The following is a 13494-nucleotide window of genomic DNA, read 5'->3' on the forward strand; positions in this document are numbered from 1 at the left end:
AAATTAATTTATTATGCTTTAAAAGTCAAATTATTATTGAAGTGGAAGTTGTCAATGAAGAAGAGCAGGATCTAGATAGCTATAATTATGGAGAAAATGGATGTGAAGATGGAAACATTTGAATATGATGATGATTTTTAATTAGTTATATTTGGAACAGATTTTAGAAAGAATGGGCTAAACTTCAAAGCCATTAGTCTTAAAATAATCTTCGCTTTTTATTTCGTTTGGGTGAGCATGGTGTTTTTTTTTTTTTTGCACTTTGTGCCTTGGGCAATATAAAGGTCATAGTGGCTGGGGTTGCGCCTTGCGCCCTTGACAACATTGGTGTGATTTGGTTTGGTGTAATTGTTTCCATAAATCTTGTTTGAATTGCAGTAAACTTGATAATATATGTATGATTCATTGCTGAGATTAAATATAGCATAACTTTGCCTTTAAGCTAAATGTAAAGCTAAAAGTTTTCTCCATCACAATTATAAATATAAATGCATTAGCAATCCTCCATGCCCATTCTGTATTCTTTAATATAAGCTCATATATTCTACTCTAATGTCTTATTCTGTTATCTGTCATTTATGTATAACATCATTTTCTTGTTTGTCAAATTTCAGAGGTGCCTCCCCCGTGAGACTTTGGATGAGCAATTTGTTATTCATGCGGTAACAATTCTTTATTGTCAATCATATTGACTTTATTTTTTAGTTCTGGGAACTTTTCAACCTAGAATTTTCTCATCGTTCTTGCCTGGTGATCATTCCATTTGAGCTGTTTTTTTCAAAAAAATAAAATTGACAAAATTCTAATGCTATTTTGATTTTATTTGGGAATTATCAGCCATCAACTGACCTTGTTCTCTCCTTTTTGTCCTCCTACTATAAACTTGCCACACCTGACCATTCTGCTGCCTTGATGTTGCAGAGGTCTAAAGAAGTTAGCTGTGTCGTTTTACTAAATTGTTCTTATGTGGACCTTTTTTTGCAGGAAGGAGTGAATATTTTGGCTGTAAACTATGGTTCTGCTGGCCCTTGCCAATATCCACGGCCATTAAAATTTGTAAGTTGTGGCCAACAATTTCTTTTTATAATTAATTTAACCTGATAGTAACCTGATTGTGGGAATGTTTATGAAGAATGCATGCTAGCTTACTTGGTATTCAAGGTTCACTCTAAATTTGATTTCAACATTTTCAACTTCTTATTTTAACTGCAGTTCATGGTTATTGGGTTTAATAGCAACTCAAAGGACAATAACTGTTGCGTCTTTTATTTTTTTTATTTCAGCCGGCAAAGTGGTCTTTCAATTCTTACACACTGCTGAAGACTAGTGAGCAGGCACCAAGGTATGTTGAAGTCAGACCCAAGAGCTCTTATTACTTGGTGTTTTTAGTAAAGGAAGTAACTAAGGTTGAGTTGCATACTTTGTTGAATTTGTCTCTCTTTTATTCTTTGTAATCTACATCTACGAAGTACTCCATTGGATTTTTGGTAGTAGAGCTGTGGCTGTAATTTGGGAATTGACTAATAAACCCTTTCAGGACCCCAGCATTTGCTGAAGAACTGCTTGCAGGGGAAAATGGAGAAGAGGAAGGTGTTAAGCCACCTGAAAAGTCTTTCTGGGCTAAATATGTAAGTAATGACATGCATTATTCACTCGTTTTACGCACATCTCTGTACTGCATAACCAGTGTGAGGATCATTTACTTTAATGACATCTCAGAAGATCTAAACTCATGATTACGAAATTGAAGCCAAACTACCTATATAAAACTTATCTTGGAAATGACCAAATGTTGTCTTACCTGTAGTTGAAGTTAATCAATTGGGTTCCCACCTGTGCCCATCATTGAAGTATCTTAACTAAAAAGGTCCAACTTTTATTAATTAATTAATTTTTACGTGCAGTGGATGTATCTTATTCCTCTGGGACTCATTGTTATGAATACCGTGACACAAGCCATGAACATGCCGGAAGAACAGGCGGGTGGGCAATCTGGTACCCAAGCTCAGCAGACAGTAGCACAGCGGGGGCCTAATGCTGCTGCAAGGAGAAGATGATCATTAGGGTTACAACCCTGAAACCTTCATAAGTCATCTTACAAATTTATGATTAGATTATTATGCACTTGATTAAAATGACCATTTGTAGCAGTGTGCGATTGGAAGGGCGGCTCGAGGACTGAAGATTTTAATGAATTATAAATGGAACTGCTGCATTAACGGGCCGGGTGCCATGTTCAAACATCATTTTCTTTTGCATGATGGACCTACATCAGTTATTCTTTTTGTAGTCCATGCTTACCGCATGATAATGACAATGTTTTTAGGCCGCTTGTCTATCCAGACTTAGTTTTTTAGTGCATGAAAATGGGAAGTAAATTCATTCAATGACGGTTGTATTTTATCAGGCAAATAGTTTCTTATGGTTTTGTCTGCCAAGTTAATTGCCTTTATTGTACACAAGCTCTGTATATCCAATTTTGCCAGCTGGCACATTCTGCATTTTTTCTCTTCACTAGATTTAAGCTATATTCATGTTCAAGAAACTCAATAACAATGTGCATACACACATTTGCACATGTTATATATCTATGAACGATCATAGGTTACATTTGCCTGGCTGAGAGGAAGCTAATATTATTACTGCTTGAGGGATTTAATTGACTTTTCAGATGGATTACGACTACCAACATATGCCTGTTTCTTTTTGACTGTAGATCAAATGACTCTCGTTACAAGAACATCCGGCTTAGCCAGTTGCGCCCCTTTAAACCGAGTTTACTGGTGTTCAATAATGAACCTGTGCATGAATCTTTACAGAGGGTGGTGTGACCGAAGAATGTCTCCAGAGCCATACAATGATACCATTAGAGGTTGTGAAGAACCACTGAGGAATCCGTTTGCATGATAATCTAAATTGCATTGTTAGTGATAGTAGCATCCATCAACTCTATGTTTCAGTGATAATATATTTTGTTAAGTGACATCCACCTCGCCTGTTATAACCTTATTTGTTGCACCATCACTGGGATACATGGGTGAATCAAGCGGAGCTGTTACCTATCCTGTTACAGATAAGGGAAACCAGCAAGACTATAGAATGAGTTTCTTCTCAGACTAATATTTAAGACAACAGCAACATTATAATTATTCTTCCTAAGGAATAAGATGAGTGCCATACAAATTCATAAAACATGACTAGCACATTGGCAAACAGTCAAAGAATTCCTTCTACGTACTAATGTGGGTGAGGTTCATCATGTAACTGACTGATGTGAGTGAGGTTCATCATGTAACTATTACACAGTGACACGAATAGTAATGCCTTAGTCTTTCTTTGTCTTGTCTATTTGTTTGGTTTGGTTTGATCATAGAGCATGACACAAGTAAACTCTTTACTTCAACGGTCCATGCAAAAGAAAACTGGAACTTAATGCCCAGGCATACATAACCATCCATAGGAGTATATGCTGACTAAACAATCAGGGGAATATCACCTCACATGCTTGAGATTGGTCTTGTAAGACCGATAATTTGATTGAAACCTTTTTTCCCTCAAATCGAAGATAATATATTAATGCTAAAAAAGTATGAACTTACATAGAATATCACCTCACATTAGGTCCAAACTGAGGATCAAAGTTGAAGAGCTTTCGGTGCTCATCAGTTGGATTAGCTAGCCACTGGCAGAAGATCCATGTAGCGCAAATCACAGAGGACACTGAAAGTATGGCCAAGAAACCAAAATGTGAGACATCATTTGCAAGTATTGCCACACCCAACATTACAAGCTCGGCAAGGCTTGCAATTGAAATCTCAGTGGTCCCTATTAAATTTGCTTTGTTAGTGGGGATCCCAGTCTGAAGAATCTGTGTCCCTACAATATCATATGACATATGACCCAACCTTGAGAGCACCTGAAACAGATGAAATGTACAGACATCATATGTCTTGAAAGAGAATCTATAACTGAGCACTACCTCAAGCTCAGTGGTATTCAAGACTCAGCATGCAGCAGAAGCAGAGAAATTCATCAACAGATAGTTTCAACCTTTAAAATGATATGGCAGCATAAAGAGTGTATCTAATCAGTAATTGGGTTAGCAACACTTACAACTAAATATAGGAAAACATATAAAGAATTTTGCCGGGAAACTGAACCGCTCAGAAGAACAGCAACAGCAATCATTAGAAGAGAAGACTGAAATATCAAGCCAGCTGCCCCCGCCTGGTATAGTCAAGCTATGCTTATAAATTTAGGTCATAATTGATGATCCAAAGGATAAAATACAAAGAAATACGCAAAACATAAATAATAACCTTCAATACGCCAAACTCTTTTACTAGAGCAGCAGACATAAATGTTGCTGAAACACCCATGAATGCACACAGCCCACTAAAACCACCAATAATCGATGGGCTTATACCTGCCAAACATTTACGAGATAATTATGATGTTAAAAAGCATAATTTCAAGACATATTGCATGGCAAATGAGTGTTGCAGGAACCATTTGCAGATTTCTGAATTAGAAAATGGCAGCCACTAAACAAAGCTAATAAACAATATCTGCCGCCTCAGTTACATGTAATCAATTAATGATTACCGCCCAGCATTACCCACTAAACTGTTGAGAATTCCTTACTTCTAACATGCTCAATTTTTTAAATGTAAATTCATGATATGGCTCAGAACAGTCAGGCAAATGCAATAAAGTCAACCCAGTACGCCTTTACTAATTTTAGGAAAAAAAATGTATTAACTTTTGTTTTGGAGGGGTTGGTGGGGTGGGAGGGAGGGAATTTTTTAGCCATTTTTTGGCGCCATCAATATTGATTCAGAGAAGATAAAATAAGCATACTCCAATTTGCAAAAATAACCATACTTATCTAGAAGGAATGTTCATGGGAAAAAAAAAATTAAGCTCCCTGTGGTGAGAGAAGGCAACATGGATGACAAGGCAATCTCAATAAAATAGGACCTTTGATCAAAGTATAAGTAATTCAAAGAAAGTTGAAGGGAGGAAGCAAAAAGTTGAAGAAACTGCACCATGATGTGTTAAGAAAGCAGTCATTATGGCACCGGGAGCAAGAGCAACATTGAAATATAAAAACACGTAAGCCACACTAGCAGGCAGAACAGGCTGCTGTTTGTATTCTAACCAGCCCCGTTTGATGACATCCAAGCCCTTCTGCACTGAAATGCTAGGGAAGCATAAGAAATTGGCACTTTCTCCACAAAATACAAAGTTCAAATTAAACAGAAGTCACCTATTCTCCATGGATTGAGCAAGGCATCAGCTTTGAAGGAGTTCACACCAGTCTGAGGTAACCTGAAGCTATCAAGCACACCACTTGAAAGCTTGTTAATCAATTGACCCAGTAAAATCTGCAATTTGGAAGAGATGAAACCAGAATGTTGCTTCTCAACCTCTGTGATACAATGAAAAAGAAAAGGCCCAAACAAACAAACAAATAAATAAAACAAAGAGAGAGAAGAAAAGAGAAGATGTACCAAGACAGGTAGGGCGAATATCATCAGTCCCGAAGCAAGCTTTAAGCAGGTGACTGGATCATACTTGGACAACAAAATACCAAAAAGTGAAGCCCCAGCTATCTGTAGGAATGCAAAAGGATGCATGTTATAAGCCTCGCATCTAATATAATTGTGAAAGTTAGAGCATGCACAGGTTTCAAGCATATAGCCACTAAAACACATAGGGTATTTTGTAGACATCAGTGGCTAGCCCCTAAAGATCAACATCATAATCATACATCAAAAGTTAAGCTACAAGAATGACAATCTTGAATGGCAAATTGGATGATAGAACTGGTGATAGTGTAGAATGCACAATCAAAATAATATAGGTGGAAAATAATGTGACTCATGAATGCAATCATACTATTCAGCATATTTTGTTTATAAGAGCCACATTGAATAACTCATAATGGGACATACTCAAATAACAACCTTGACAATATTTTGAAAGGAATTGAAGCAAACTATACTTGTACAGATCATTTAAAAACATTATAGCATCCAAAAATAGCCCAAAATTTGAACAAGAACAACCAGAGCAAGTTTATTTGAATCATAAGTGATATAAAGACATGGGATTTGAACCTCGCAAAGAAGATCAATTCGGTTAAGCATAGCATTTGCTTGGGCTAGTGCAATCGGCCGATTTGCGCCTGCTAACTTTACAAAGAAACCAATGTTGAATTAGGAAAAATATAATATTCAAACAAATAAATGAGGAATCATCAAGGAGAAATATCTATTTTACCAGCACAACCCAGTCACGCTCAACAGTGACCCCCAATGCCAACCCTGCAACCCTTTCAATAGCCCCAGCTAAAACTAACACAATAAACCAAGGTTGCAGGATCACAGCTGACGCAGGACTGTGGGGAATTGTCTTGAGAGCATGTATGATCATCGCAACTGATAGCAGCTGTGCAATTGTCTGACGCGACGAGGGTATTAATCAGCACATAATGCAATGTGAGAAATAAGGGGAACCCAAAGGGGGTAAGAGCAGCAACAATTCCAATAAATAAGAATTTTAAGCACCCACCTGTACAATATTCAAACTGTAGTATGCAGGGATACGAGGAAAGGAGTCCATAAGATCACCAACCAAAGGGCTCCCAACACAAATTGCCAGCTGAATATCATGGCATCAATTAGAACTTCTCTTCTCAAAGTTTGTAAAATGAGACTGATGAGTTCGTGTATATACCTTTGTAAAGAAGCCCAAAACTGCAACAGGTAAAAGACTTGGATGCAGTATGGCAACGGCAGCAGGCCAAGCAAAGTTCCATAGTTGTTCCACTAAATTTCCAGCTGAGCAAATAGCGTATAGAGCTGATAGAGAGCTTTTACGAAGTCAGGGTGTTTTCTATGATATTTAAAAATTGTACAGTGACTCAAAGTAATAATGTTAAAGGAGGGTGGCCCACAGAGTGAATTCAAACTTAAGCATAAAATGCATTGTGCCTTCATTGGAAAAATGCAATTCATGTTGTGCCAGGGAACTTTCCGTTTGTGGATTATAGCTAAACTAATAAAGCGTACAAGCGGTACAAACACATATAGTGGTGAATTGAGCCGCAGAGAAAAGCCATTAGAAAATCCCAAAAGGTGACCAGAAATTCTATTCCCCCTTATGTGAACTCTTGTAAACTCTCAGTTTTTTTTCATAGTCGGATTGGCTAAGATGATTAGAAGCCTTAAAATATTCACCATAGGAAAGAAAATTTTGTTAGAGTAAAGGTAAATCTAGATAAATGGAAAAGTCCACTGATTTCAGGAGCATTGGCTTTTCAAAACCATTCAGTAAGAGAAGCTACAGTTCTCACATAAACAGAAATTTTGTCAGTGAATTCTTACTAAGGCATGATTGGGAGTAGTCTGTAATCCAATAATAAAATTGAATCCAACCAAATGCAACAGCTATCTTCTAGGACTATGATATACCATATAGGCCAGCAGGATGAGCTGGAGTGGCTGAGAGAGCAACTTGTTCTTCTTCAGACAGAACCTGTAAATTTAAGTCAAGGATACAAAGTGCAGTTAGTTAACTCAGTATACTAAAGCCAGGATTAGAATGCTTCATTAAAAACAAAACAAGACAAAAAAAAAACCTCTACTTTCTCAAATCAGAAGAAAGATAACATACCGGCAAAGTTGTAAAAAGCGAAGTTTTATAATTCTCCTCTGTTACTAAATTCAGAGGTTGTGCATCTAGAATATCTTGTGTGATATGTACAACTGGAATAGAGCAACAAGATGAAAGAGATGAAAGATCGCCTTGTCCTTGGTCTTCAGTTGTGATGCTCTCAGTATCAATATCGACATTTGTGATGGAACAATTAGAAATGAAATTCTTCAATCTGAAGTTAAAATTAAGTCCAAACCATGAAATAAATAAGCAACTTATAAGACATGTTCCTTGCTATGCACCGAACTGATAAAAAGTAAAAGCTCACAATCATCAAATAAGTCAAGGAAAGGCAGGATTATGAAAAATAAACCATCAGGTTATGCCCTCGCTTTCTTTACCAACAGCAAGTCAGGTTTTTCACCATTCAGCCTTCCCTGTCTAGCATAGTTGTCAAGGCGCGCCTCGGGCTCCTCAGGCTCAAGACTCAACAGCTTACTGTAGGAAATATACTACTGATGTTATGAAGGCGCGCCTAGGCCCACGCTTTGAGCCTTGCCCCTAGGCTCAAAGGCGCACGCCTTTGTAACACTTCCCGCCTGGCACCTATAAAGTCGTAAGTGTAGGAAATATACTGCTGAATAGCATGCAAATACTATAAACAAGAACTGTAAAACTATATTATGCAAAAACACAGTGATATAACAATTCAAAATAACAGTTAGAAATTTCCAGCCTGGGGTAGGCGTGCGGAAGCACTGCCCTAACGCTGAATTGGCCTCCCTCGTGCAGGATTTTCTGGCCTCACTCCAAGCGCAGGATACACTAACCCAGGAAGGAAGAACTCTCGTAGCCTAGCACGTTTGGCGTCGAGATATCCCAAGCGCACCCACAAGGTTCAGGCAAAGAACCACAGAATGAGAACAGAATATTTGGGTTTTCAGCACGCAAAAAACACACCCGGTTCCAGGCACGCAGAAAGCACACCCGGAAGAAAGAGAATATGAGAGAAGAAGTAAGCAAGCAAGTGTGTTTTGGGTTCATGGTCTAGGCATGTATTTATAACAAGGAATTCATTAGCAACTCTCTCCACTAGGCAATGTGGGACTAAAAGTTTGAGTGTAAAACATGTGGGGCCCACAGGACCCACATCCAACAATCCCCCACTACACTCATAACCTAAGTACGACCAACAATGATAGCAGATGCAACAAAGATTTTGGGAAGATAATCAATCAAAAATATATATATATATATATATATATATATATGATCAAAAGAATAAGAGATGAACAGCCTAGACCTTGGGTTTTCACTCGATCAAGCTAAGGTGTCTTTGAAGACTTGAACCTTAACCTTTCATTAGAGTTTCCAACTGATAGAGATAGTAGTGAACTGAGTTCTTGAACTACAACTCTTTGAATCAGGATTCAACTTTAATGATAATCTTGTGATTGCTCTTGGATAAACGGGGTTGGCGCGTTATTGGCCATGCGCTCGATATCATTTCATGGAGATTATTAGAGAGTTAGCCCGCTGACTCTCATAGCTACGACCTGACAGCTATCTCCAAATAGGTGAGATCTCCAGAGATATTTGTAGTGTAATATCTCGCTTAACTAGCATTTGATCTCATTAAGAGCTATGCTCAACCTTTACACCACTACATGAGAGCACACGTCATAGGAATGGGGTTAAAATGTACATATCTCAATATGCTGAACGTCTAACAAAGTGAGAACTTTCCCAGATGTCATCTTCAAATCAATCCGTCCTCTCCCTAACACGTGTGCTACTGGCCAATAACGCGCCAACCCCGTTTATCCAAGAGCAATCACAAGATTATCATTAAAGTTGAATTCTGATTCAAAGAGTTGTAGTTCAAGAACTCAGTTCACTACTATCTCTATCAGTTGGAAACTCTAATGAAAGGTTAAGGTTCAAGTCTTCAAAGACACCTTAGCTTGATCGAGTGAAAACCCAAGGTCCAGGCTGTTCATCTCTTATTCTTTTGATCATATAAGATAATCAATCAAAATATATATTGATTATCTTCCCAAAATCTTTGTTGCATCTGCTATCATTGTTGGTCGTACTTAGGTTATGAGTGTAGTGGGGGATTGTTGGATGTGGGTCCTGTGGGCCCCACATGTTTTACACTCAAACCTTTAGTCCCACATTGCCTAGTGGAGAGAGTTGCTAATGAATTCCTTGTTATAAATACATGTCTAGACCATGAACCCAAAACACACTTGTTTGCTTACTTCTTCTCTTATATTCTCTTTCTTCCGGGTGTGCATGCGTCGAACCGGGTGTGTTTTTTGCGTGCCTGGAAAAACCCAAATATTCTGTTCTCATTCTGTGGTTCTTTCGCTCGAACCTCGTGGGTGCGCTGGGATATCTCGACGCCCAAACGCGCTAGGGCTACGGGAGTTCTTCCTTCCCGGGTTAGTGTATCCTGCGCTGGAGCGAGGCTGAAAAATCCTCGCATGAGGGAGGCTAATTCAGTTAGGGCGGTGCTCCGCACGCCTACCCCAGTGGAAATTTCTAACGTTATTTTTGAATTGTTATATCACCGTGTTTTTTTGCATAATATAGTTTTACAGTTCTTGTTTATAGTATTTGCATGCTATTCAGCAGTATATTTCCTACACTTACGACTTTATAGGTGCCAGGCGGGAAGTGTTACAAAGGCGTGCGCCTTTGAGCTTAGGGGCAAGGCTCAAAGCGTGGGCCTAGGCGCGCCTTCATAACATCAACAAATTTCTTTGGTTATTTTTTACATATTTAATTTAACTTTTAATCTTATCCACACCTTTGATGATTAAAAATAAAAGAGACCCACATACAATCAAAGCCATTTAAAATTAGGGTGACCAACACACATACAATCAATTTTCTTTAGTGGTGACGGGTGCGCCTAGTGTTAATAGGGCGCGCGCCTGCGCATTGTGCCTAGGCCCCAGGTCCCCTTGCGCCTAAATGAGCCTTACGCCTATGACAACCTTGCAGTCTAGCAACCAATGCATAAGCCGACCAATCCCTCTTTACTCGCTTATAGATCTATTCTCTAATTTCCATTCTATTCCACAACAGATACTTTCCTTTCCAATTCTAGAAGTGTTACACTGTTATCTTATGAAAGTTAGAGCTAGATACATCCTTCTCACAGTGACTTGCTTTACACGCCAGACACTTGATTCTTGAAAGACTTGAAAGACATTTCAGCTACTTGGCCTATGAGCTAATTTTGATTTCAATGATGCAAAAAATAAAATAAAAAAAAATAAAATAATAAAAAAAAATAAAATAATAAAATTGCATACAAGTTCAACATAAAGAACATACACAAATATAAGCCTCAAGGCCACATTAATCATTCAATTCTACATCAAATGCCAAAGGGATAAGGAAAAAAAAAACAGAATCATTTGTCCTACTTCAAGATAAAACCCCACAAATACTTTAATCAAGCTACGAATCCAATGCAACAAAAGTAAATAACAACCGCAATCAAGAATAAAAACATCATACAAGGTAATAGTTTATCTAAACCTGAAAATGGGACGCCGCACGGGCGGCAACGGTGAACCCGGGGCAAGAATCCAACGCCGAGATCGAGATGAAACCGGCGGAGTTCTTGAGATTCGAGAAGACCTGGATTGAAGAAAAGAAGAAATCGGAGGCCGAGAAGAGATGATAACCAACCCCATGGATGCTTCAAGAACCTCGGACCAACCTCTCCGCCTTCTCTGCTCCCACTCATGCAGCCTCAAACGATATCGAAGATCAAAAGAGCAAGAAACCTAGGGTTTCCAAAATCTAGGGCAAGGGTTTCAAGCTCTCTCTCTGCCTCTCTCTCACTGTTCGCTCTCTCGTTATCCGGAGCGCCAACGAAGAAGACGAAGAGAGGAAAGGGGTGAAACTATTTATAAGGAGGTCACTAGTGTGAGTTCCGAGGGAAATTGAACCGTTGGATTGAAATCTGACGGTCTGGATGAGAAAATGAGATCTGGTGAGAAGACTTGATTTGGTGTCTAATTTAGGGCCAGTAGATGGCGAGTGTCTTGGATTCGAGTTGATTGTTGTTAGATGTTCCTTGCGAACACACTAGACTAACCTACTCCACCAATCAGCAGTCTCCATCTGTGAAGTGTGGCTGGACTCTTATTCCACGTGTTTCGCATTGTGTTGATGAGACACTCTGGACAATGTCTACTCGTAATTTTTATCTTTCACTTCAACGACTAATTATAAAAAATCTAAGTTTTGTTGTGACCAACTGCTAAGTATTATATATAAAAGGGGAAAATCACCATTGTTAATGCTATTTAAGGATGCTTGATGGTAAGTGTTAGATGACATGGAGAAATGGATAAAATTACAGTTATCTACTATTACTATTAGATACTGTTTAATATTGTATATAAATTAGTTATTAGATGCAAATCTAATAACTACTTTGAGGCATCTTTATATTTCAAATTTAGGTAGGACATGCCTTTTATATATATATATATAAAAGTAATTTTTTTTTTTTCCTTATCAAAGTTTTTTTTTTCCAACATTTGGAATTAGTTAAGCATACGCATATATGTTTTTTTTGGCATGTCAAACAAATGATCGTACATGGCAAATGACAATCCATCTGTGCATTCTCGTCCAGTTGACATTGAATTTGATTGACGTGAAAGATTGAGTTACAAGTCTGCTTTTACACCTTAGAGACCTTTGGCACTACTGCGTTCAATGTGTTTTTTTAATTTGAACAATAAAAGGCATGCATGCCAAATCATACATGATAGGGTAATACACTAATACTAATAGACATCCTAAACCACAAATCCTTTGGTTATATATATATATATATATATATGACCACCTATCTAAGAAAGTTTTTAGATTTCAAATCTATAGACGGCCACAGTAGCTGTTGGATCATCATCCAATGGTAAAAATTCATTCATTAGCAGTATTAAATAATATTTAATAGTATTACACAGTGATTGTGAATAGTGCATTTTACAATATCCATATAAATAATAGTTATTGGATGTCTAACAGCTATAAGCAAATTAACATTTCTAATGAACAATTGTCTTGATACTTGTACATGATTTAAACCCTATATATTAATTTAGATTATTTTGGTAAATTTCATGCATATTATTCACTTAATTTTTTATATTTCCAGACTCAAATCTTCATCATTAGCGTATACTGTATAGACCTAGTTTTTAATAACAGCAAAAGTTTTAACTCCTTGAGACACAAAATATACTTGCAATAACTGTAGAATTTAATGTTGCTCAATTTATTGTTTTTTTTATTTTAACATCAATTTGATTTCAATTATATTTAAATAGTTCTAAAAAGATAAAAAATGATATTTATAATCAGTATCTCATTCATTCTAACAAAGTCCGATATATTATAATACATTCCATAATTTAGATAAATTTCACTGCTACCGAATTTCCCATTTTTTATTGTATCATTAACCAATAACCAAATTATGTTGCTTTTTTTTTCTTCTAATTTTCACCACATATTTAATAATTTAGTTATATCAAAACTTTATATATTAATTATATGATGATGAATTAGTACTTACTTTGTTATTAAACTCTTTATGGAAATCCTCAACTTCATTTATTCAAATGGTGAAACCCACTTCCACTAGATTTTTTTTTAATAAAAACTAAATAAATCACATATCAGGAACATGCACAAATATGAGATCAATCTCTTAACACATTTAATCTTCATCATATGTGAGTTGAGATTTAAATCCATATTTTCAATAAAACATAAATAACCTACACAAAAAAT

At 37.1% G+C, this 13494-nt stretch overlaps 2 protein-coding genes across 4 annotated transcripts in view; one reads left to right on the plus strand and one right to left on the minus strand.

The window, feature by feature from the left end:
* Positions 1-2438, plus strand: part of LOC120250677 (ER membrane protein complex subunit 10) — a 5076-nt gene extending 2638 nt beyond the window's left edge. Inside the window, exons 4-9 of one of the 2 annotated variants that reach the window (XM_039259508.1) lie at positions 615-662; positions 985-1056; positions 1284-1342; positions 1538-1628; positions 1905-2065; positions 2149-2438. In XM_039259508.1, the coding sequence (XP_039115442.1) occupies positions 615-662; positions 985-1056; positions 1284-1342; positions 1538-1628; positions 1905-2057 (423 nt within the window). In that variant the 3' untranslated portion in view covers positions 2058-2065; positions 2149-2438. The remainder of the gene's footprint in view (positions 1-614; positions 663-984; positions 1057-1283; positions 1343-1537; positions 1629-1904; positions 2066-2148) is intronic. The other variant, XM_039259507.1, reaches the window with a different exon arrangement.
* Positions 2439-2536: 98 nt separating this feature from the next.
* On the minus strand, positions 2537-11574 carry LOC120250676 (solute carrier family 40 member 2, chloroplastic). Of its 2 annotated transcripts, none has more exons than XM_039259505.1 (14): positions 11218-11574; positions 7681-7894; positions 7479-7542; positions 6742-6866; positions 6577-6666; positions 6286-6465; positions 6123-6197; positions 5514-5615; positions 5270-5387; positions 5049-5195; positions 4320-4426; positions 4114-4227; positions 3612-3916; positions 2537-3064 (listed from the first exon to the last, which is right to left on the minus strand). In XM_039259505.1, the coding sequence occupies exons 1-14, from the start codon at positions 11373-11375 to the stop codon at positions 3043-3045; spliced, it is 1821 nt and encodes a 606-aa protein (XP_039115439.1). In that variant the 5' UTR covers positions 11376-11574; the 3' UTR covers positions 2537-3042. The 2 variants fall into 2 exon arrangements, with proteins under 2 accessions (XP_039115439.1, XP_039115440.1); XM_039259506.1 differs by having other exon boundaries at positions 3600-3916.
* Positions 11575-13494: the final 1920 nt, after the last annotated feature.

This window comes from Dioscorea cayenensis, chromosome 19 (assembly GCF_009730915.1).
Source record: "Dioscorea cayenensis subsp. rotundata cultivar TDr96_F1 chromosome 19, TDr96_F1_v2_PseudoChromosome.rev07_lg8_w22 25.fasta, whole genome shotgun sequence".
Taxonomy (NCBI): Eukaryota; Viridiplantae; Streptophyta; class Magnoliopsida; order Dioscoreales; family Dioscoreaceae; genus Dioscorea; species Dioscorea cayenensis.

Bases quoted from the DNA above. Each gene is read 5' to 3' on its own strand.
- LOC120250676 (XM_039259505.1), bottom strand. From the start codon at position 11,375: ATGGGGTTGGTTATCATCTCTTCTCGGCCTCCGATTTCTTCTTTTCTT. The intron at 7,895-11,217 runs GTTTAGATAAAC...TTTTAACTTCAG, and splicing joins GTGCGGCGTCCCATTTTCAG to ATTGAAGAATTTCATTTCTA. The intron at 3,065-3,611 runs GTGATATTCTAT...TATCTGTAACAG, and splicing joins CAGTTTGGACCTAATGTGAG to GATAGGTAACAGCTCCGCTT.